Source organism: Crinia signifera, chromosome 9, assembly GCF_055691185.1.
Source record: "Crinia signifera chromosome 9, ASM5569118v1, whole genome shotgun sequence".
Lineage (NCBI taxonomy): Eukaryota > Metazoa > Chordata > Amphibia > Anura > Myobatrachidae > Crinia > Crinia signifera.
The window spans coordinates 6,062,989-6,088,671 of NC_139225.1; the positions used below are offsets into that span (position 1 = coordinate 6,062,989).

General features: G+C 43.9%; 1 protein-coding gene across 1 annotated transcript in view; it reads right to left on the bottom strand.

The window, feature by feature from the left end:
* Positions 1 to 3,942: 3,942 nt before the first annotated feature.
* MAPKAP1 (MAPK associated protein 1) overlaps positions 3,943 to 25,683 on the bottom strand; it is a 153,634-nt gene continuing 131,893 nt past the window's right edge. Inside the window, exons 11-12 of the mRNA XM_083160962.1 lie at positions 7,778 to 7,875; positions 3,943 to 4,558 (exon numbers count right to left, since the gene is read on the bottom strand). Of these exons, the coding sequence (XP_083017088.1) occupies positions 4,439 to 4,558; positions 7,778 to 7,875 (218 nt within the window). The 3' untranslated portion in view covers positions 3,943 to 4,438. The remainder of the gene's footprint in view (positions 4,559 to 7,777; positions 7,876 to 25,683) is intronic.

Below are 25,683 nucleotides of genomic sequence, written 5' to 3' on the forward strand. Positions count from 1 at the left end.
ACGTAGCTCTGAATATATGACTCAGCTGTGTATTGGATATACAGTGATGCGCAGCACAGAGTACATGGCTCTGAATATATGACTCAGCTGTGTATTGGATATACAGTGATGCGCAGCACAGAGTACATGGCTCTGAATATAGGACTCAGCTGTGTATTGGATATACAGTGATGCGCAGCACAGAGTACATGGCTCTGAATATAGGACTCAGCTGTGTATTGGATATACAGTGATGCGCAGCACAGAGTACATGGCTCTAAATATATGACTCAGCTGCGTATTGGATATACAGTGATGCGCAGCACATAGTACATAGCGCTGAATATAGGACTCAGCTGTGTAGTTGATATACAGTGATGCGCAGCACATAGCTCTGAATATGACTCAGCTGTGTAGTTTATATACTGTGATGCGTGGTACATAACTCTGAATATATGACTCAGCTGTGTATTGGATATACAGTGATGCGCAGCACATAGTACATAGCGCTGAATATAGGACTCAGCTGTGTAGTTGATATACAGTGATGCGCAGCACAGAGTACACAGTTCTGAATATAGGACTCAGCTGTGTAGTTGATATACAGTGATGCGTGGTACATAGCTCTGAATATAGGACTGTGTATTGGATAAACAAACTGGGTAACGACAGAGAGACTTGGAGGTAGGAGGGCCCTGCTGCAAGCTTACAATCTATAGGGACATACATAGGGAAACACAAGGACAGGCCCAGTATAAGAACGGTGTCCCCACATTGCTCTGAAACATCCACATTCACTTCCCGTTCTCCTTTATACTGGCAGGTACTGTAACAACCTTGTATCTCTAGTGAGTTCTCCTGGATTTTGCCCCTTTCTCCCACCATGATTTGCCTCCCCGCAGACATACCCAACCTCACTACCGTAAATGCCGATGTTGTTACCCATAAAAGAAGAAATCCCCATAAAAGGTGCATGCGGTTCTATGGAGAACCCTGATTAGACTGGTAGTTCCATAGCAGGGCAGTAAGCCACATGTTGCACCCTACTATGGGGCCATTCAGACCTGATCGCCCGGCCGCACATTCACACGGCCAGGGTTTAGGTAAGATGCCGCCCCGGTAGTGTGAAATCCCGCCTTGCGAATTAATGCGCTCACTGTGCTTATGGAGGTGTACGGCTACATATATACATTCTATACGCAGCTGTGCGAATATGTGCAAAACCCAGCGTAACAGGCTCCTCTTCTAATGATTTTATAAACTGGGCACGTCATCGCTGGACTCACTCGGTGGTGCAAACGATACAGGCCTATCCGGCCAGAAGCCGACGTCACACATCCTCCCCTAATACACTCAGGCACGCCCAGCGTTTTCCTGGACACGCCCAGCGTTTTCCTAGGCACGCCTGCATTTTTCTTAGCACTCCCACTCAACGGCCCTTCCTTATAGGTCCCAGGCTCCACACCCCAGACCTAGGGGAGTACAAGATGGCCCTGCTGGGACTTGCAAACAGCAGACCCCAATCTCCCAGAAATCTCATTAGTTGCGGAGCGATCCTTTACAGTAATGAAAACAATATCTTGCAGTAAATCAATCCTAATCCCATTCTATATTTTTGCATAACTCACGTTTTAGACTTTATTTCCACCCTGCATAAAATCCATTTATTTACAAAAAGAGTTACAGTAAAATTAACGCTATTCAGCGCCGTCGCAGTAATTAGTGCGGGGTGGTGTGATCACCGCTCGCAGATGCATTCTATACTCCACGAAAGATTTAAACAATACAAAGAGCCAATCTGAGGACTTGAGACAATGTTAGTTTTTGGTTTTTGCTTTATGGTCTCCTCCCTGCGGACAAACACTAGAAAACGATCATAGTAATAAGCATGCAAGCAAAACCTGCACAAACAGGTGTCCTCACAGACATCTTAAACAAACCAGGAATAGATTTGTTAGAGTACGTTAGCAGCAACTCCGCAACTGCCAAATCTAGGTTCAACACCTGGGCCATAAATGCTGTAATTAAGATTAGTGGCACAGTGCGTAGGACTCCTGTTAGTCCAGGACTGTCATAAATAATACACAGGAAGGATGGAGCAGGTGTACAGCTGGGTACTGTGAAATGTCTAATAATATCGCTCTCTAAGCCAAATAAAATGCCTCTCTTATATTTCTCTAGCTGAGCAAAGCAAGGCATGCTGGGAAGGCATTTGCTACGTTGATAATAAAACGAAGACCCAATTATAATTTTTAAGAAAAAAACTTTCCCCACAGGAGCGCAGCAGCTGCTATTTTGGATATATGCCTGAACTTCTGTTCTCGTACCAATTCTGTTCTGGTTCAGGTGGATACCTTTTCCCAGGCTGAAGATGTCCGTGCGGACCAGGCACTGGCTATTTAATACAAAGGGGCCACTTTCAACATATCGTCCGATCCCGATGGACCGATCGGGATTGCTTCCAATTTGAGAGTTTCTGGTGCGTCTCACGTCCATAAGACCTTGCAGCTCTATACATGAATATTGTCACTAACTAAACTTTCATCCATTCCTCATACTCTATATGGACAGATGGGTGAGGGAGGGGAGATGTCTATGGCTAATGACAGGGGAGAAGTGTATGACCCCTGAAATATGTGAGATTATATATATATATAGCAGGCATCTAATGCCAGTCCATGAAACATTGCGGTTTACAGCCACTTTATCACGTATGGTGGTGCGGACTTGCTGCACCCAATTGCTGCAAAGGTCCTGACATCTGTGTATGGGAAAGAAAATTTATATCAGTGCCACCTCCCCCTGCTTGGCAATGACCGGTTGAGGCTAGCAACTGGGTCAAAGTTTGTAGCTGGTAACAAACTGGCTGCATGATAGAGGGCAGAGGGTGGTGGTAAACGGTGCTTTTTCAAGTTGGAGTACCACAGGGATTGGTGTTAGGGCCTCTTCTATTTAATATTTCCATTAATGATATAGAGGATGGGATACTAAGCAAAGCAGCCATCTTTGCGGATGACACAAAACTGCAGGGTGATTAGAACGGTCGAGGATGTCTCCATTCTGCAGGTGGACTTCGATAAACTTGATGAAAGGACTGATAAATGGAAAATGAGGTTCAATGTAGATAAATGTGAGGTTATGCATCTCAGAAGACCTAAGGACTGTGCGACTTATAAACTAAACGGAGCAGAATCAGGCAAATCAGAATTGGAAAAAGGACCTTGGAATCCAAATTGACAACAAACTGGGGTGTAGTGCCCATTGTCATGGCGCAGTCACTAAGGCCAACAGTATACTAGCTTGTATAAAAAGGGGCATGGAAACTAAGGAAGACAATGCCACTGTACAAGGCATTGGTTAGACCGTACCTAGAATTTGGAGTGCAATTCTGGGGCTCACATTATAGAGAGGACATTACAGAACTGGAAAAAGTCCAGAGAAGAGCAAACAAGCTAATAGAAGGATTGGAGTGTTTAAGCAACGAAGATAAGCTCGTCAAATTAGGGAACGCTCATGAAAAGCTTGGCGTTCCCATGGGTGAGACTATCCGCATGTTTTGGGGGTCACAGCAAAACCTTGAAATTGCAAATGCCACACTTGTATTCTACGCCAGACCTAAAGGCCCATACACACTTTGCGATGCAGGCTGTGGGCAGTGATGGGTGATCCTGATCATCGTGTGTATGTACATATTTTAGTGGGTGGGTGGCAGGAAGGGGTACCCGGATGCAAGGTTGACCGGGTGTAGATCGGACCATGTTATGGTTGACCACCCTTACTGGACCCCGCTGATTTACACGGCTGAAGATACAGTAGTCGGTGGATGCTAGAGCGGCAGTAACGCTAGTTAGTTACCAGCGGGTGATCGGCGGATCCATGGTCGTGACATTCAGCACCAAAAAATCCCGACCACCACCTGTTTAAAATCTGCTTATTTATATAAAATGAATTTAAAACAGATCACAAAGTTCTCACCTTTTATTGTAAAAAGCTGATCTGACAAAGATTCGCACAAGACCAGTTCTGATACACTGAAATATAGGATCACACAAACTTATGTTAATGAGGAATGAAACCAATTCCAGCATTTCGTAAATGATTGGTTGGATCCTGCTAAGGTGAGTTAGGTCTAGGAGATGGTCTTTACACATGGATGCATTTTACTTTGTACAGCTCTCGTTGTCCACCGCGCTGTGGGGTACACAGTTCTGATCAATGGGGTCACAAAGGTGGGCAGAGCCTGTTCAAAGCACTCAGACTGTTTCGCATTAGGCTTAGACAAAATGGCAATGAGCCCATAAAACAGAGTTGGGCCTGCTAATCCTCTATACACAAAACTTGATTTTAGGGTGACATCCTCAAAGTCCTAGTCTCGTGCTTGCAGTAGTTCTCTAAGAGGAGGATGCAGGAGGCTCACAGGAAGGTTCTAGCTGAGGTTCTATTGTCCAACCAAGTCCTTCTAACCCGGCTTCTTCTCCTTCTGGAAGCTGAAGCTGGTTCTCCTGGTCAGTTTCCTCTGTTTCTGAGCCAAATAATCTGCCCGGGCTGTGCTGGCTCTGGACTCTAATATGTAGTTTACCTGAGGGTCAAAAATATACAATGATGATTGCGCCAAACAAAAACACTGCACTTTGGGCAACACTGCACACAACTTTTTGGGCAGCACGGATGGTGTAATGGTTAGCATTACTGCCTCACAGCACTGAGGTCATGGGTTCTATCCCCACCATGTGTTATATATACGGGGCAGTACGGACGGTGTAATGGTTAGCATTACTGCCTCACAGCGCTGAGGTCATGGGTTCAATACCCACCATGGCCCTAACTGTGCGGAGTTTGTATATTCTCCCCGTGATTTCGTGGGTTTCCTCCGGGTACTCCGGTTTACTCTCACAATACAATAATATACTGGGAGGTGAATTGGCTTCCAACAAAAATTATCCCTAGAATGTCTGTGTGTGTGTACGTGTGGTAGGGAATATAGATTGTAAGCTCCACTGGGGCAGGGACTGATGTGAATGTTGAACTATACTCTGTAAAGTGCTGCGGAATATGTGTGTGCTATATAAGAAACTGTTAATAAATAAATAATAAATAATATAATGTAGCACTTGTTTTTCTGCTATTACAGAGCTACTATTTCCAACACTGTAATGTTCCGTACACACAGATCCATTTGGCCAATTTTCCTTATATAAGCAAAATGGAATTGAAAGGACATCGAGCGGTTTTCAGCCGCATTCGATCCCGATGCGCAGCTCCGAAATTAAATAGAAAGATAGACTGTGCAGGCAAGACTAAATAGTACAGATCTTTACTGTATGGTAAAAATCAAATGCGTTTTGCTTGCCGTTCGATTTAATGCCGATTGAGTCATCAGACAGTCGAAATGCTAAAATTTTAAAATGTCGAAATATCAAAAATAATCTAAATGAGTTTTTCATGATTTTTTTATCTTTAAAACGGAACTGTTCTTACTTGACGATCCAAGTGGTTATAGAGTTAGATTCAAATAGTGTGCTGAGGGCATCGAGTACAGTGAGGTAGACACCACGAAAAAAAATGGTTGATTTTGTAATAGTTTGCTGGGGAAGGGGCGTGTCTAGTTGTGTATAGTGTGGCCTGTGTTCCAACCAATCAAATGAGCCTAAATGCTTCTCCCCCTTTTCCAAAATCCACCTGGCCGGCTACTGTTGAATAGCGATTATAAGCATTTACCATGCGTTTCATTTAAATTCCGTTTCCGCACTTGAACAAACCTATTTTGGCGACAACGCCTGCGGCCTAGGGCTAACTCTTTCAAACGGCATAAAGTTTGCGGCTTATTTATCCTTTTTAATATAGAATGATGCTGCATTCTCTTAGTGATTTTTTTAGAGAATTTTCAGTCATAATTCAGTGTTTTCATTAATTAAAAAGTTATAGTAAATGTGTGCGATTAAGAAGTTACTGTTACTCCAAATGATCTATGTAACAGCAAACAAGCAAAGAAGAACAGTAAACTGTAAAGTAACAGATCCGGAGTGTTAACATACAAAGTTCCATTGATATGCGGCACAAATAAACCCCGCGCTCACAAATTAATGAGCTAGTTTTACTAATTGATTATTTCGTTTCTATGGTGGACTGAAACATATTGCTAAGCATACACTTTGCATGTAGGAAGTGGTTAGATTAACAAGGTATACTCATTACCACTATATCCAAATTGAAATGGCAGCGCTTAACTCCAGAGATAATGACGCCTGCTTTATGCTGGCTATTAATATCTGTTCAGTGCATCTAAAAGCTGCAATTAACCATTCGATTAGATCTGTTGCTAATTATCTAGTATTTGGTGTATACACATGATGCGCTTGGCTCACATTTCCAGTTAAGAGCCCTGATACATTACGCATTACGGTTCCAACAGGATGTCTGTAACACAGGGACGGGGCACGTGCAACGGGCGGCTCTAGGGACGGGGCACGTGCACCGGGCGGCTCGCTGACCTAGAACACTGAGCGTTACGCGTCATTCTCGCCTGTCCCTTACAAATGAGTCTTCAATACCGGTTACAGGGCTAAGTGTGCTCATTACACCAGGGAACGTCTGTTTTAAAGATAGAAAATTAGGATTTTAGCTCTGTGCTCTTTCTTACACGTGTCACATTGGGCCTTATTTTGGTCGGTGTGGACGGAGCCGAATATGCGGGCAGGACCGTGCATCCGAAACCCCGCCTTTCGTACGGATCGCTCACTCCGTCCGAATGCGGTAAGCCGCTGACCGCACGGAGCACGAGTGGATTTCTCACGGATACACCTCCTCCATCTCAGGGAACCTCCCCATCATTCGATGGTCCGCCAGCTCCCGCAACCTCAGACCACACGGGCATTTCTCCGTGCAAAAGCAGGGATCTGGGCGGGCAGCTGACATCCGGCAATGTCATATGTCCGCCCCCTACACGTGCGTCACGGCCGCATTACCATACATACGCCCAGCGTTTGCATGGGAACGCCCATGAAACGCGGGGTGTAAACATATGGTAATGAGCCCAAACAGCCCTTCACGCCCCTCTCCACCCCCTGTTCGCAGTGTACACTTTTCATGCGGAATTTGGACGTGCGTTCCGTTCGCACATGCGCAGAGACGCCTCTGCACATGCAGACACAAAACATCGGCGGCACAAACGCACGCGGACATTACCGCACCAACCAGAATAAGGGCCATTGTACTACAATTAGTTGTCATTCTCGCACCGCATTGCTACTTAACAGAAAGTGAAAGCAAAATGATCTGTTTCAAACTTGCTGGATACTGAGAGGGGGAGCTGTGAAGTCAGAGATTGGAGGTCGGAGCAGATCGGGACTAAGCCATTATTTTGACAGGCTTTTAACTAGTATAAAATAATGGGTACTTGTTTCCTAGCACGGCGCCCACGATTTTTATCTTATGCCATCGGATCGATCTGATCGCATCGCATCTCATATCTGTGAGTCCAGAGGTATAATAACTACTTACTCGCACAGAGAGCAGTTTGCAGCTAACTGGATTCTATCTGCCACTTTAGATGGAGATGGGGAATATGACAGTGACCTCAAGTGGTCATAGGTCACACATGAATCACAAATTCCATCAGAAGAATGATATGTTCACAAGACAGCTCCGTATTAAGTCCCTATAAGGGACTCGCCACTCACTGACATCAGCATCCCCAGGAAAGGATCAGAGAGACGCTGTATATATTATAACTGGCCTAGCGGTCGGTTAGGACATAGACAGTGTATAAATACTGGATACAGAATAAACGAAAACAAACCTTTAAGACAATTTCATTGACAGTAGCTGCATCCGACTCAAAGTACAGGTGTTTGTAATCGTGGTTGTTGAGGTAGGTCAGCTTGAACATTGCATGGCCTGTAGGGAAACAAGGCGATGAGACTCCACTGTTATCTCTATAGAACATACGCAGAGGTAATCATCATGATACTTTCAAAGGACCTAATGTAAACAGCATTGATGTACGGCAACCCAGATCAGCATTGGCAGTATATATATATATATACATACATATATACACACATACATACACACACACACACACACACACACAGACACACACATATATATCTGCATTCTGTGTTCTCCCCAAAATAGTTTTCCTGCCGGGTGGGGGCATTGTAATTCTTCACAATAATGAAAATTGACTTGAACTCACGGTTAGTTATTTTAAACACAATAACTTTTAAAGACTGATGCAGATATTAGCCACGTGCTGACTTATCTATACAGATAATAAAAAAAACTAAACTAAATCAAAAAGGCACAAAAACACACAGAAATGACACACTAAAAAAAAAAAAAAGCAATGGGATATAAAAATAAATATAGGTTAAGTCCCCCGTCTGACGTTTTGTGAATCAGCACTTGAATTGAATAGGTTGAATGTACAATTTGACCTAAAAATGATGACAAATGCAGCCTTTTCAACCAGTCAAAATAAAACGCATTTCATTTAATACCCCTAAGTGTATAAGTCGTATATGTAACATCACTACATTCTGTGTCCCATCTCCAAGATTATGGTACACAAATATTGAAAACTCCAATATACAAAATACCGCTGGTCCCGAGCATTTTGGATATGGGTGACTCCCCCTGTACATAAAAAAAGACATACTGTAGAAGAATAAATCAAAGGCACAAAAGGAGTGAAAAAAGGGCATTCATACAATAGAAAGTGCACCCAGAGGGGTCAAAGTGGGCTCTTCAAACTAACATATAGGGGGGTATTCAATGTTGGACAGACGGTGGGAAACCCGGGCCTTTTTCGGTCCGCTCGCCTGCAACTCGACAGGTGGAATGTTCCGCTTGTAGAGCAGTGAAAAGAGGGCGTGTCAGTGAACACGGAAGTGGATTGTCGAGATACGGCTGCGAGCTCAACAATCCACGACCATTTCCGACAAAACAGATCTGACTTGAAGTCAGATCGGTTTCGTCGAAATCCGCCTTCAATACTGTCGAAAATGGCAGCACTGTATAGGCAGCGGGCCCCTGTCAGAAATAGCGGCGGGGATTAAATACACACCCCCTCCCCCCGCCCCACAATCATGTTAGTACTTTTGGTTAGTAAAGTATGTACAGTAGATCATACGCTGAGCTTATAGGCTAGCTGCCACTGTATATAATCTGCTTTGTTATCGGGTATATCATTTAGGGCAGTATTTAATGAGAAAAATTTGCCGTGTTTTATGGCGAGTTTGTGCTTTTCTCGCGTTGGACGGAGACTTTTGCTCTCAAAAAGCGAGCAACCCTATTCAATGTGCACTTCTCGCCGTCTTTGTAAGTGATTTTCGCCGTGTCTCTCCGTGCAGCAATTCTCCATCTTTTCATGGTGAAGTGGAATGTGAACTTTTTAAATAAAAGGTTTTTTGTTTTAATTTTGGTGTAAAAAAAATTCAGGAATTTTATTCTGTGAAGGGGCATGCTATTTTTATTCATGTGCTTATAGCACATGAATATATATTTTAATTAAAAAAAAAAATATATATATATATTTTTTTTACACAGAGCAGCCAGCAGGGGGCCGGGAGCCGAGCCGCTCATTAGATATTCATATATTCACTGCACCCGATCATTACATATGCATGATCGAGGGCAGTGAATATACCCGGTCCCCTGCTGGCTCTGGGGGGGGCAGCTTGTGCTGCCTGGTCCCGGGGAGCCCTCCTCCCCTCCACAAAAGTTCTGGGGCAGGCAGGGAGACTTCAATCTCCCTGCCTGCCACCGTCCCATGGCTCCCTGCCGCGGGGGTTAAGATTCGCCGCGAGGGGCAACTCGCCCCTCCGACATTGAATACGGAGAGAGTGAGTGGCAGCCAGCCCTCCGGAACACAGCAAGTGTGCAGCGAATCCTAAACAGGATTCGCTGCACACGGCGAAGATTCACATTGAATACTGCCCTTAATGGGAACCTATAACAATGTTGGCACCTGTGATGGTACATGATTATATGGATACATAGGGCGAGCAATCATCATCATCCTGCAGTATACATGAGCTCGGTTACAATGTGTTCTCCTCTGCTGTTGTTATATAGTCATGTGTGCACTGTACGGAGATTTATTATCACGCACTGAGGTTATATAATCATGTGCGCACCTGTAGCCGACTCATGTGCTGCGCCTTATAATGATGCATTCACTGGCAGATAATTGGTGATCATGTCTGCACATATGCTGATGTTATATATAATGATAATTGCACCTCTGGCTGGTTTATTATCACGTGGGCACAATTGCTGGCTGTTGTAGAATGAGCAGGTTGTAGAGAAGGTGGAGATCTCACATTCCCATTTGTACAAATCTGGGTATCTAGTAATGAATGAGTGACTTCAGCAGCGCTGAGCATGTTCTGCTAATTGTGGAATGGCCAGCGATTGGAGTGCGATAAATCGCCGGGTGAGCGTTCCCGTTTTTAGCCAGCTGAGTCCCTCTGCGGCTCCCCCCGGGAGAGGTTCCCTTTCATCAGTGACCATCTCTGGTCACTGATGAAAAGGAGACACTGAGCAATATATCTCCCCCGTGTGTACACAGATTATCCGAGAAGTACAGTGCCTAGTTCTTATGTAAGGACCTTCTAAATCACTTGGCTCTGTACAACGCCATGGAACAGGTCACCACTACTATATAAAATAAAAAAATAAAAAAGTCTGCCCAATTCATCCTTGGTCCACGCAGAACATCCTTTGTCCCTGTTTTGGATTTTTAGTTTAAGCGGATCTACTGTATATTGTTTTGTAATAACACAGACTCCACTTGTACGATACACGGTATTTGTTCCATATAATTCATACGCGGCTTTGATAAAAAATATTCAAGGCACAATTTTACGAAGGGTCATTTTTATTACATTTAGCAATCTCAGAATATGGCAAATTTTATCTCGGAACGGTATAATTAAATATAATTACAACACATTAATCTTCTGCTGGTAGCATGCCTAATGATTTAAAGAGAGGGACACATATATAACTTCCTTAAATCATTCCACAAATTAAACTTTGTTTGGTTCATATATTTGTAGATGCCTGAAGCAGGATAATTTGTTTCTATAATTAGGCGAATGGAAGTGGAAGGAGGGCAGCAAAATACGTTACGCTGGACTGTATTGCCATAACAAATATGTTCAAGACCCTTAGTCCGACAGCACGTCTCACGTCATACCCATTAGGGGTCAAGCTATACGTCATATTAATTACGCGTCAAGAAACTGTTATTTCTAAACAATGCGAAGTTTAGTAAATAACAATAGTGCCACGTATATACCGTAGTGGGACACAATACTGTAGTGATTAGTCCCTCAAATTATTGCCTGTTCATAATATCACTGCTGAACTCATCAGCTATGATGACAGGCTGACATTGTGAGTCACTATAGTGCGTGTCCTGTTTGTCAGGACTCAAACCAGCGAACACATCCCATTATTCTTCTAGACGGGACAAGCGGTGACTTTTCCTGCAGACAATCTGGAAAGTTTATCGCTCTCAGACTCGCTGAAAACTTGAACCGCGCGTGGGCAGAGCCGGGAACGGAGCAGATGAGAAGCCAAGAAGCAGAAATAGTAAAACCGACATGGAAAGAATGATTGTGAAAGAAAAATGAACATAAAATTAGATTTCTAACAGAAGGACTTGTGATTCGTATTATCAGAGAAAATAAGAGGGGGGTGGGTAAAATAATCAGGGTTCTCCTAAAATAGGTCGGTATAATGGTCATGTCTAGATCAGTCTTTGTCTAGTGTCAGTTCCCTGGCTGTTGTTCCAAGCATCTTGTCACTGTTTTCTGTGCCTGTATTCATAAAGGCATCATTATCCTTCCTATAGATAGCCGGGTGTAGCATGCCAATCCAATTCTATTACATTTCCTGTCCATGTATTCCACACTGACAACTCATCATTAAACTCAAACTAAACTGTCAAATTAATATTATTTTATTGTCTTCAGTGGTGCTTTACGGTCGCTGCGGAACATATGCGGTGTACTACGTCACATCTCCTTGTTAGGGCCAATGCAGGGGTACATTCATTACAGGATTTCATATTATGCCTCTGTACAAGATATGAGCAATCTCCGGGGCCTCGCCTGTACTCTATACTGTATTCTAGCTTTGTTCTCTTCCAAAACTGGTCACACCCCCAAATAACATTGTTCTCCACCAACAATAATGCCACAGATCTCTACCGACCGACCATTACTTCCACTGCTCCCTACATCTCCAACCTTATCTTCTTACATACTCCCTCCCACCTGCTCCGGCCGGCCAATGACCGCTGCCTCTCCTTTTACCCTGGTCACTTCAACTATGAGTGTATCCAAGATTTTGCCAGCACTGCCCCTCTTCACTGGAATGAGCTCCCTGGCTTTATTGCACTCTCCTCTACCTTGCAAAGCTTCAAGTGAACCCACCGGTTCATCAAAGCATACCCTTGTGCATAACCTAATACTGATGCCACTCTCCCTACCTGCCACCTCATGTCCTGGCCATCCTTGCCATGCTAATTTCCTGCACCTCGTGTCGCCTGTCTGCCTCCCCCTCGTTCTAGACTGTAAGCTCCTTGGAGCAGGGCCCTCTTCCCTCCCACAGTCCTCTTCTCTCGAACCTTACAGTTCTCTCCTAATTCCGTCTATATCCCCCTCTCTTCTCACTTGTAATCATTCACCTCTTCCTACGACATCAATAAATGGTTTGCAGAGTTTGTTGTGGAAGAACTTGGCTCTTCAGCACAGAGACTTGATCTCACACCTAACTTCCCAACATCGGTCCCCGACTTTACTTACTCCAATGGCGGAATGGATTCTAATCTCTACACAGAGAGAGTTGTTCCATAATCTATCTGAAAGCAGTTCCAGAAGAGCGGATATATATATTTTCATATAACAGAGTACATTAAATAAGGGACATTATTTAGAGGGAACACCATATGAGGTATAATTATCACCAGTGGTTATGTAAACCATGAGATCTGGGCCTGTTTCAGGTTTGGAAGTAGAGCTAAAAAAAAAGCACAGACATTTACAAATCCATGTTGCACTGGAAGTGGGGCTGATGCAGAGAGTTAGATTTGTGTGGGTTATGTTTTATGTGCATGGTAAACACTGTCTGCTTTTGCATGTAACCCAAAAACACTGGACAGTTTTATTTTACGCTGCTATTTAGATTTCTGATTGAACACGCCCCACCCAAATCTACTCTGCGCATGGTACATCTGCCCTACATGCAGCATAGCTTTGCGCAATTGCTTGCCACGTGAGAGGACAGGCGCGAATGAGCCGTTGGGTCTGGTGCAAATCTCCGAGCACTGGGGCGTCTTTCTGCCGAAAATACATCTAAAAAAAGTAGCATATCAAATTAATATCAAATTAATCAGCACAGTCTCCTGGTGTGTCTTAGTCACCTCATGCTGTGACTAAGATGCATTTTTGATTAAAAAGACTATGCACAACACCAGCAGAGTCTCAAGGGACCGGTTGTGACAAGAACGGCTGTTTGGCACAACTACAACAATGAGGTACGAGGAAAGATTTGTACGGAAATTATACAGCACATTATAATTTTCCAAGGAGGGTTGGTTGGGGTAATATAGACATTCAACCAAGCTTTGTAGAAACTATACCACAAAAAAAGGGTCAAGGATCAAATGGGGGTCGAATGTTTTAATATGTGCTGGAGACCCCTCTGGCAACAGGGATTCAAATATTCCAAGAACACACTGTATATTTATTACGGCAATGTATTTCCGGGCGGCGAATGTAACAGCTGTTCTGTCTGATGCGACATGAAAGGACTGAGTTTGGGAAAGGGCACCTCTTCTATTTACAAAAGAGCAATGTGTGGCAAACATGTCTGTGCTCGCAGCGTATAGGATACGGTGTAAATGGGTCTGATGGCTGGTACCTTAGTGTCACGTCAGTGACAGGGACATGCTGGGAAATCCGGTGACCTTTTACATACAGCTAATTAAAAATAAATTACAGCGTGTTCTCCCGTTCGCTGGCGAGAGACCAGAGCGGCGGCTTTTACACATGAACACCTCGATTCCGTCTCAAGCAGTTTTGTCCTTATCCGTTTAACTCTTCTGCCGCCAAAGTGTAACAATGTTTGTGCCCTTCATTCACTTTACAGTTAATACAGAGGTAGAAATAGAGGAGGGACGTTTGGGAGGGAAGAAAGAAAAGATACAGCAATGCAGAGAGATGCGATAAGCAAGAAATAAGAAGGGGATCTCAGAGACAAAGGAAGAATATATATATATATATATATATATAATATATATATATATAGTAAGGAGAGGACAGAGAACGGTGTCAGGGAAAAGAGATTCACAGATATGGAGAGTTGGCAAATGCCGGCATTTGAATGACAAGTGGATGCGCGAGACGTAAGGTGATCTTGAAAGAGAGAAAGGGACTGCAGAACAAAGTCGGGGATGGGTAGGAAAGGAAGGGTCGTTTACAAGCTGTAAAAACTGAGCACACGCATGTTTGGGATGGGGTGATGATCCCGGCGGATGGGATGCCGGCACTTATAAAGGGGGGTTAGGGATAGGCTGCAGGGCAGGAGGGTTAGATATAGGCTACCGTAGGTCTACCTACCAGACCCCTATTGGGATTCCCTCCTTCAGGATGTTGACGTCCGTATTCTGTCCACCAGTATCCCCACTGCATGTTCATGTTTCCATTACTTATGTATTTCATGTTTTCGAACATTGGAAGTATAGCTGGAAAATCTGCCTGTGACTTATTAACGTGATAACAGACACAGAGGAGCGTGTGGAAGGACAAGATTGTAACCTACATGTGTTCCCGTAATACACTATTGCCACAGTTGTACCAAACAGCTCATATAGGTCCTGTGCGGCTCTGTTGTACATCTTATTGGCAACGCAACAAGTGGCTGCACTGATTCTTTTGCTAAGTCGAAATGGGAAAGAGGTCAACAGGAAAAAGGTAAGTAGATAAGAAGACGCCACAAAAAACAGTATTTGCTCTACCATTTTGCAGTTCAGAAATAACCTATAAAAACTGACCATAATAAGGGTTTTGAGTGGCAAATTCAAGAATATGTAATTTTGTGGCATTAAATGGCATGGAAACAATGGCTAAAAGGTGAATTCAGATGAAAACGCTTACATTATAAGCCAGTAGGAAATTGCATACTGGGAAAGCAGTCTCAAAGAGGACTCCGATAAATTCATGGTGTAGAATATCAGAGACCGTCATCCAATTATTGTCTACTTATGGTATGACAACCGCATATATTAATAAGTAACAATGACGCTGGCCTCGGTCAGCCTGAATCTGCCGCAGAGCAGTGGAAGGATCAGAGGGAAAATCATTCCAAGGCGAGTTGCGAATGGTTTTGCAGTTAACAGAGAGGATTTCACAAATCTCTCTCAGACTAGGGTATCTAGTGTTCATTCTAGCACCCACTATCGTTCAAAACCCATGCAGTTCCTGTTCCCTGCCTGGGGTGTCCCTGTCTGCTGTAGTGTTTCTAGCACAGTGTGGCGAGATATGCACTATTTTTCTTTTCGATATTGCTTATAGAAGCAAATTCGAATAGAAAATTGAATGGGCATCGAATGGTTTTTCTACATTGGATGCAGATTCGATCCCAATGTGTGCTCCCGTGCAGTGTAAATCAGAGTCTTGTCAACCAAGACTATATAGTACAGATCTGAACTTTAAAGTCAAATGCATTTTGCATACCTTTCGATCCTGATTTGATTCCCAATTGAATCGGGATCGAATCGCAATCAAAATCACACCGTGCGAACCCACTATTACACAAGGCAGTTTTTTCTTTCTGCCTGGGCGGCGGCTAACTACTCACAGTCATCTGCAATAAGAACCTTTCTGATTGGTCCATTTGCAATATACAGCATAGCACTTTTCCTCATGTATGAAATTCCTATTTCCCTATAGATTGTAATCATGTGAGCAGGACGGCCTTACCTCTCGGTCTGTCAGTTGTAACGCGCACCAGCATATGATGGCGCTGTATACATAAATGTATATAAAGACTGCTGACATCACCCTCATACAGTATATTAACTTATATATTAAAACAGATCACACTTCCCGGCTGAACTGATGCCCTCTGTTTGTGCTATGATGATATGGGGGTATTCAATTGTTTTATCGCACCTGATCTCCCATATAAAATGATGACAGATCATAGGGCGATATTCAATTGGTCTATGTTTTTGTTCAAATCGCGCTAATATGGTCAGGTTTAGCCGCGCATTCATGCATTTTGGCTCAACACCCCTGGGGATAGCAAACTGAAAAGCTGGTGGGAACCAATTAAATACCGCTCAATGTGTCTGAATTCAATCAACTCACAAGAAAGCTCGGATTGTGTTAGTACATACAGCCTTGTGTATCGTGCGACTGTCAGCACTGCGGCCGAGAGTAAGCTCAGATTCGTTATAAACCTCATTACATCTGGATGGGGTTAACGAAGCAGCAATGGGGCAGTTGTGTGTAGGGCGAGTGCTCTGAGGGCATATAGTGGGTATAATCCAGGCCATGGGAAGGCTCCAGGATGCTGCATAAATCCACCTGATTTTGGACAGGTGTATTCCACCAGGTATAGTGCCAAAGCAAAAAGAGCACGGATAGTGATGACAACTACTACGGCATGAGGTTCGGTGGGGGCAGTGCCACCCATCCCCCCACAAACACGCCACTGTAGAAGTAGGACACATTCTGGGCATCGAGTCCTGGTTCGGTAAAACTGCTAACCTGCATCATTATGTTGCGATCACAAACGGAGGCTAAAGATTTGGCACCTATAGACCTTGGCAAAAGATGGAGAATGGATTACATTTTGGCCTTTGGTGTCACACCTTTCTTGGTTCTGCTTTCCCCATGTAGTTGTATGTTACCCCAAATATGCATAGATACAGATATAGCCATGTGCTCCCATAGATGCGGGTGCATCTAATTCGCGCGCGACAAACGGGTATGCGTGGTGGTGATCCAGCAACGATGAGCGAGGCTACATCTGTGTGCTAATAATACCTGCATGTAATCAACATTATCCACCAGAAAGCAACAGCCCCTGTATTTGTCACCTGCAGAAAGCCTCATCTACCGAGCCGACCAGCAAAGGTGGGGTTAATAATGAGGGAGGAAGGAGAGAAAGGCAATGCAGCCACACATCCCGTTCCAATCTGCTGCTGTGTTATTGCTTCTGCGGTTTTGTAAGAGAAGCTGTTTTCTGTCTGCGTGTGATACACATCTGTGTACTGATGCATCACCGCAGTCTTTGTGCGTGTGTGTAAATCTGTATGTGTGTACAAGTGTGTCCCGTAAGCAGTGACTGGCACAGAGACACTTCTGTGGCAGGGGACATCAATCAAAATATCAAAGTCAGTAACAGCAACTGACAGAAGGCCGGGGTCAGAGGGGACAACAGGAGGAGGAAGGAATGGGTCCTCTGTAGAAGAAAGCCACTGAGCCCCCACCTTTCTAGCACAGGCAGAAGCAGGAGCCCCACAATCCCCCGTCGTCATCAATCTTCTTGGCGTTTCCCTTTGATCGGCGGTGCGGAAATGCAGAGGTGTAACTGGATGGGATAGGACCCATCGCCTCCACTCACCGTCTGGCACAAAGCTTTGTAGAAGTCTATGGGTGATAGGCCACTGACCAGGTAGTGATCTACATCTCTGAAATAAAATCCAGATTCTCCCAGCAAGATGGAGCAAGATGTAGGCTTCTGTCTGTAGGATGCGTTGCGTCTGACATTTTACTAGGCACACGCGTGTTCTCTACGATGAGCAACCATTATCAACACACCACAGTATAATAACCTCTAGCGTAATCTTGCTTTTTGACCAATAACCCTCTAGATTTCCCATTTTCACTCGTCAGCAGACGGGGGAACAATATAAACAGCTTTGGGCCGAGATAACAGCTTTGTCTGAATCTGCTACAGAATATATATAGGCTTCGCTCTCCGTCGGCTAAGAAACTGCATTAAACCTCTGCCTGGCCGGACCTGGTGGTGATGTAATTGAAAGGTCTTGGTAGCCAAGCTGTTAGTTAGAAACCTTTAACGCTAGGCCATCTTTTTTGGTAAATAAAGTCATTATGTAGCACTTTCAATTCCACTCTATTTCCAAGGCAGATAGCCCTGCTGTCAGACTCACAGAGGGAAATCACGGAAGATGCTGATTGATTTACTCGGGAGAGAGAAACTCGTAGGGCACATAATAGTGTGAGTTTAGAAGGCTAATGTTTCAATACCAGTCATCCTGGGGTCGGCAGGCTGATACAATCACATTATCACCATATACGCCGAATGACTCCTATCTCCGATGCTGTCTCCCTGAAATATGCCTGAAGATGTACGCTTTGATATTAAGTATGCGTTGTCCATTTACCTCAGGAAAGCATATGCACACATACAAAGTACACATGTATCTAGATAAAACATTCCCGTATTCCTATCACCGCTGGTCCTGAGCGGCTGAACCGTTTGTCAGCGTGTGCGTTACGTAAGGTAAAAGGGGCTCAAGGTTACAGGGAAACACACAGAAAAGTTAATATCTCTGCTCTAAGTTTGAAAGCGCATTCGCGGTGACCTTGCGGGAGAAGGTGAATCTGATGTTGCCGACCGTATGGATGGTATAGGACGGGTCCATTGACGGAACCGAGCAGCCATCTCTTACCGGACTGACGTCTTCATTCTGACAGCCATACAATTGACCCTGCTCAGCCTGCGTGCATAAGTACAATTTATAATATCTCCGCGCGCTAGATAGGCTGAGCTTGTGTTACTAGAGATAAAACACAGAAAAGAGGATATATTGCACAAGTCTGCGCTCTTATCTATTCTCCATCCTCTCCTTCACGCTCATAATTCATTCAAGGAGGACCCCAGGAATCATTTTTTTGATGTAAGCCGTGCAGCGAGACATATATCACGGACTGATAAGGATCGCACTGAAAACTTGTGGAAGGGGCAGTCTGGAGAGCAGCAGGAAGAACGTCCCGATCTTCATTGGGAATAGGCAGAGAGGCCTCATGAAGGCACCAAGCTAAACGGGGCTCCTTGTACGGCAAGAACAAAGTGACAAAGACCTAAGATAAATGAACGGCAGCGTGCGCCCTGCTAATTACTCCGCTACAAAGAGGCCTCTTGTACATGAAGATTCATACGAACTCCATTGGGGATTATTCATCAGCCAGAGAGGCAGTGCAAGGTGTCTTGTAAACGCCCATTTGTGGTTAGCGTGTCCGTTTCTACAAAGGGGTGTTTTCAGAGAGGAGGCTTGTGTGTAGCCGCCTCCTCGGTTTAGGCTCCCTGCTGTGCGGACCGCAACTCTGGAGTCTGACCACGCGGGGCTCGAACTTCAATATGCATGGGCAGATCTCCCAAGAATTTCTCTACTGCGCATAACACCCACTGCGCCATTCTCCCAGTGATGGTTTGTGCTCTGCCACTTATGGGGGACTCTGGAGAGGGGAGTATTAAAGAAACGGGTGCAGAGTGTGTGGCGCGGGCCCCATTAGACAGAAGGGCCCATGTGCATAGTACACACTGCCCCGTTATAACTACGCCAGCATTTCTACATAAGTAAGCATGGGTATACATGGTGGACAGACGTGTATATTTACTAAAGGGTGGGTTTTTAGAAGTGGAGCTGTTGACCGTAGAAACCGATCAGACTCTCGCTATTACCTTCTAGAAGGTGCTAGATAAATGTTAATCAGTAAGGTATCCTGGTGTATCGCAATAGGACTAAGAGTTTCAGCAAAAGAAAATAAAACTTCGGGAAGAGAGTTCCATACTTGTACTGCCCTGACCGGAAAAAAAGCCTTTCCTTTGGAGGGTACAAAATCATCTCTCCTCCTACCTGAGCGCATGCCTATGTGTCCTAGTCTCTGAAAGTAAATCAAGCATTAGACAGTTCTTTAAAGTGTCCGACGATATATTTGTGCATGTTAAGCGTGTCTCCCCGTAAACGTCTCTTTTCCAGCGTAAAATCCCGAATTCGGCTAATGTGTCCTCGTAGCTTAATGACTCCAATCCTCTTATTAGCTTGGCTGCCCTTCTCTGGACTTTTTCCAGTTCTATGATGTAGGGAGGAGCCCAGAATTGTACTCCAAATTCTAGGCTAGGTCTAACCAGTGCCTTATAATAATGGTATTGCAGCCAGATGTATGAGGACGCTGCTCGGGAATCTGTAAACATGCCTTGTTATACAAATGATTTAACATTTTGTGACGACGGTAGAATCCAAAACATATATTTGTTATCATGCAGTGATGATAGTAGGACTGTCCATGTCTGCCTTTCAAACGCCAAGAGAAAAATCTATTATTCAACTTAAGGGGGGCAAAAAAAGAGACCAGTGTCATTAACCCCTTCCTGACAGAGCCAGTTTTTGCGTTCCTGACAGAGCCCTTTTTTTCAAATCTGACATGTCTCACTTAAGTGGGGATAACTTTTTTTTGCTTTTACTTATCCCAGTGATTTTGAGATTGTTTTTTCGTGACACATTGTACTTCAAATTAGTGGTAAATTTGGGTCGATACAGTCTGTGTTTTTTTGTGAAAAATACCAAAATATCGTGAAAAAATGGAAAATTTAGCGATTTGCAAAATGTTAAATTTTCTGCTTGTGAGACAAATAATCTTACCACTCAAAATAGTGAATAACTAACATAGGCCATATGTCTACTTTATGTTGACATCATTATTTCAACTTCCTTTTAATTTTTTGGGACACTAGGAGGCTTACAATATGAATAGCAAATTCTCAAATTTTCAAGAAAATTTCAAACACTGATTTTTTTAGGGACCAGTTCAGTTCTGATGTAACTTTGAGGGACTTGTATGTGAGACACCCCCATAAATGATGCCATTTCAAAAACTGCACCCCTCACAGTATTCAAAACAGCATTTTGGAAGTTTGTTAACCCTTTAGGTGTTTCACAGGAATTAAAACAAAGTGTAGGTGAAATTTCAAAATTTCTTTTTTTTTGCAGATTTGCAATTTTAATACATTTTTATAAGGAACACAGTACATTTTACTAGAGAAATGTGACTAAAAATTGATTCCCCCAATTCTTTTGTTTTCATAAATATCCTATATGTGGCCCTAGTGTGCACGGTGACCAAACCACAGGCTTCATAATAGAAGGAGCACCTACTTGATTTTGGAGCCTCCTTTTAATGAGATTATTTTTTAGGCACCATGTAGGTTTCAAGGCACCATAAGATGCTAAAAGTTAGGAACCCCCCCACAAGTGACCCCATTTTGCAAACTACACCCCTCAGGGAATTCATCTAGGGGTATAGTGTACATTTCAAACCCCCAGGGGTTTCACCAATTGTGGTACAACTGGGCAGTGAAAATGAAAAATTATTTTTTTTACACAAAAATGCAGTTCTGGCTCCAAATTTGTCATTTTCAGAAGGTATGAAGGAGACAAAGCACCCCAAAATCTGTGCCCCAATTTCTCCCGAGTACGGCAATGCCTCACATGTGACCAAAAAATACCAGTTGGGTGCATGGCAGGACTCAGAAGGGAAGGAGTGATTTTTGGATTTTGCAGCTCAGATTCTGGTGGAATTTTGGTGGGTGCTATGTCGCATTAGCAAGACCCCCCAAGCACCAATACAGTGGAACCCCCCCACAAGTCACCCCATTTTGCAAACTACACCCCTCAGGGAATTCATCTAGGGGTATAGTGTACATTTCAAACCCCCAGGGGTTTCACCAATTTTGATACAAGTGGGCAGTGAAAATGAAAAATTACATTTTTTTACACAAAAATGCAGTTCTGGCTCAAAATTTTTCATTTTCAGAAGGTATGAAGGAGAAAAAGCACCCCAAAATCTGTGCCCCAATTTCTCCCGAGTACGGCAATGCCTCACATGTGACCAAAAAATACCAGTTGGGTGCATGGCAGGACTCAGAAGGGAAGGAGTGATTTTTGGATTTTGCAGCACAGATTCTGGTGGAATGAATGGTGGGTGCTATGTTGCACCAATACAGTGGAACCCCCCCACAAGTCACCCCATTTTGCAAAGTACACCCCTCAGGGAATTCATCTATGGGTATAGTGTACATTTCAAACCCCCAGGGGTTTCACCAATTTTGATACAAGTGGGCAGTGAAAATGAAAAATTACATTTTTTTACACAAAAATGCAGTTCTGGCTCAAAATTTTTCATTTTCAGAAGGTATGAAGGAGAAAAAGCACCCCAAAATATGTGCCCCAATTTCTCCCGACTACGGCAATGCCTCACATGTGACCAAAAAATACCAGTTGGGTGCATGGCAGGACTCAGAACGGAAGGAGTGATTTTTGGATTTTGCGGCTCAGATTCTGGTGGAATTTTGGTGGGTGCTATGTCGCATTAGCAAGACCCCCCAAGCACCAATACAGTGGAACCCCCCCACAAGTCACCCCATTTTGAAAACTACACCCCTCAGGGAATTCATCTAGGGGTATAGTGTACATTTCAAACCCCCAGGGGTTTCACCAATTTTGATACAAGTGGGCAGTGAAAATGAAAAATTACATTTTTTTACACAAAAATGCAGTTCTGGCTCAAAATTTTTCATTTTCAGAAGGTATGAAGGAGAAAAAGCACCCCAAAATATGTGCCCCAATTTCTCCCGAGTACGGCAATGCCTCACATGTGACCAAAAAATACCAGTTGGGTGCATGGCAGGACTCAGAACGGAAGGAGTGATTTTTGGATTTTGCGGCTCAGATTCTGGTGGAATTTTGGTGGGTGCTATGTCGCATTAGCAAGACCCCCCAAGCACCAATACAGTGGAACCCCCCCACAAGTCACCCCATTTTGAAAACTACACCCCTCAGGGAATTCATCTAGGGGTATAGTGTACATTTCAAACCCCCAGGGGTTTCACCAATTTTGATACAAGTGGGCAGTGAAAATGAAAAATTACATTTTTTTACACAAAAATGCAGTTCTGGCTCAAAATTTTTCATTTTCAGAAGGTATGAAGGAGAAAAAGCACCCCAAAATCTGTGCCCCAATTTCTCCCGAGTACGGCAATGCCTCACATGTGACCAAAAAATACCAGTTGGGTGCATGGCAGGACTCAGAAGGGAAGGAGTGATTTTTGGATTTTGCAGCACAGATTCTGGTGGAATGAATGGTGGGTGCTATGTTGCACCAATACAGTGGAACCCCCCCACAAGTCACCCCATTTTGCAAAGTACACCCCTCAGGGAATTCATCTAGGGGTATAGTGTACATTTCAAACCCCCAGGGGTTTCACCAATTTTGATACAAGTGGGCAGTGAAAATGAAAAATTACATTTTTTTACACAAAAATGCAGTTCTGGCTCAAAATTTTTCATTTTCAGAAGGTATGAAGGAGAAAAAGCACCCCAAAATATGTGCCCCAATTTCTCCCGAGTACGGAAATGCCTCACATGTGACCAAAAAATACCAGTTGGGTGCATGGCAGGACTCAGAACGGAAGGAGTGATTTTTGGATTTTGCGGCTCAGATTCTGGTGGAATTTTGGTGGGTGCTATGTCGCATTAGCAAGACCCCCCAAGCACCAATACAGTGGAACCCCCCCACAAGTGACCCCATTTTGCAAACTACACCCCTCAGGGAATTCATCTAGGGGTATAGTGTACATTTCAAACCCCCAGGGGTTTCACCAATTTTGATACAAGTGGGCAGTGAACATGAAAAATTACATTTTTTACACAAAAATGCAGTTCTGGCTCAAAATTTTTCATTTTCAGAAGGTATGAAGGAGAAAAAGCACCCCAAAATCTGTGCCCCAATTTCTCCCGAGTACGGCAATGCCTCACATGTGACCAAAAAATACCAGTTGGGTGCATGGCAGGACTCAAAAGGGAAGGAGTGATTTTTGGATTTTGCAGCTCAGATTCTGGTGGAATTTTGGTGGGTGCTATGTCGCATTAGCAAGACCCCCCAAGCACCAATACAGTGGAACCCCCCCACAAGTGACCCCATTTTGCAAACTACACCCCTCAGGGAATTCATCTAGGGGTATAGTGTACATTTCAAACCCCCAGGGGTTTCACCAATTTTGATACAAGTGGGCAGTGAAAAAGAAAAATTACATTTTTTACACAAAAATGCAGTTCTGGCTCAAAATTTTTCATTTTCAGAAGGTATGAAGGAGAAAAAGCACCCCAAAATCTGTGCCCCAATTTCTCCCGAGTACGGCAATGCCTCACATGTGACCAAAAAATACCAGTTGGGTGCATGGCAGGACTCAGAAGGGAAGGAGTGATTTTTGGATTTTGCAGCACATATTCTGGTGGAATGAATGGTGGGTGCTATGTTGCACCAATACAGTGGAACCCCCCCACAAGTCACCCCATTTTGCAAACTACACCCCTCAGGGAATTCATCTAGGGGTATAGTGTACATTTAAAACCCCCAGGGGTTTCACCAATTTTGATACAAGTGGGCAGTGAAAATGAAAAATTACATTTTTTTACACAAAAATGCAGTTCTGGCTCAAAATTTTTCATTTTCAGAAGGAATGAAGGAGACAAAGCACCCCAAAATCTGTGCCCCAATTTCTCCCGAGTACGGCAATGCCTCATGTGTGACCAAAAAGTGGCAGGACTCAGAAGGGAAGGAGTGATATTTGGATTTTGCAGCACAAATTCTGGTGGAATGATGGTGGGTGCTATGTCGCATTAGCAAGACCCCCAAAGCACCAATACAGTGGAACCCCCCCACAAGTGACCCCATTTTGCAAACTACACCCCTCAGGGAATTCATCTAGGGGTATAGTGTACATTTCAAACCCCCAGGGGTTTCACCAATTTTGATACAAGTGGGCAGTGAACATGAAAAATTACATTTTTTTACACAAAAATGCAGTTCTGGCTCAAAATTTTTCATTTTCACAAGGAATGAAGGAGACAAAGCACCCCAAAATATGTGCCCCAATTTCTCCCGAGTACGGCAATGCCTCACATGTGACCAAAAAATACCAGTTGGGTGCATGGCAGGACTCAGAAGGGAAGGAGTGATTTTTGGATTTTGCGGCTCAGATTCTGGTGGAATGAATGGTGGGTGCTATGTGGCATTAGCAAGACCCCCGAAGCACGGTGAAATTATGAACCTAATATTCCATAGATGTGTGGTATATTTTAAAACACTCCTTTATACATAGGCCGGGTTTGTCGGGGCAAGTGTCACACTGGAAAATAGTTTGCTTTCTTATTCCCTTTTTATAGCAAACTTTGCACCTTTTTTGTGTCCTGCCCTTTTTTCCAGTGGAGGGGATTTCATCAGGAAAATGCTGCCCTGGTACAATACGGGGGCCAGTACTAGAAGTACTGGGGCCCTCTGCCTGCTGGTTCCCAAATATTAGGCCCTTTATGACTTCCTCTTGAAAGTGCATAAATGTCCCCCTCTGGCCGGTAGAACGGAATAGCACGTAAGCGTTATACAGTGCCATCTGGATGATATACACGGCCACCTTCTTGTACCAGATTTTTGTTTTCCGCAGGGCACTGTACGGCTTCAGTACCTGATCTGAAAGATCCACTCCGCCCATGTACCTATTGTAATCCAGGATACAATTAGGTTTTGAGGTGTGGGTACTGGTACCTCGTACAGGGACGGAGGTGGTACTGTCTCCGTGAATTGTTGTCAGTATAAGGAC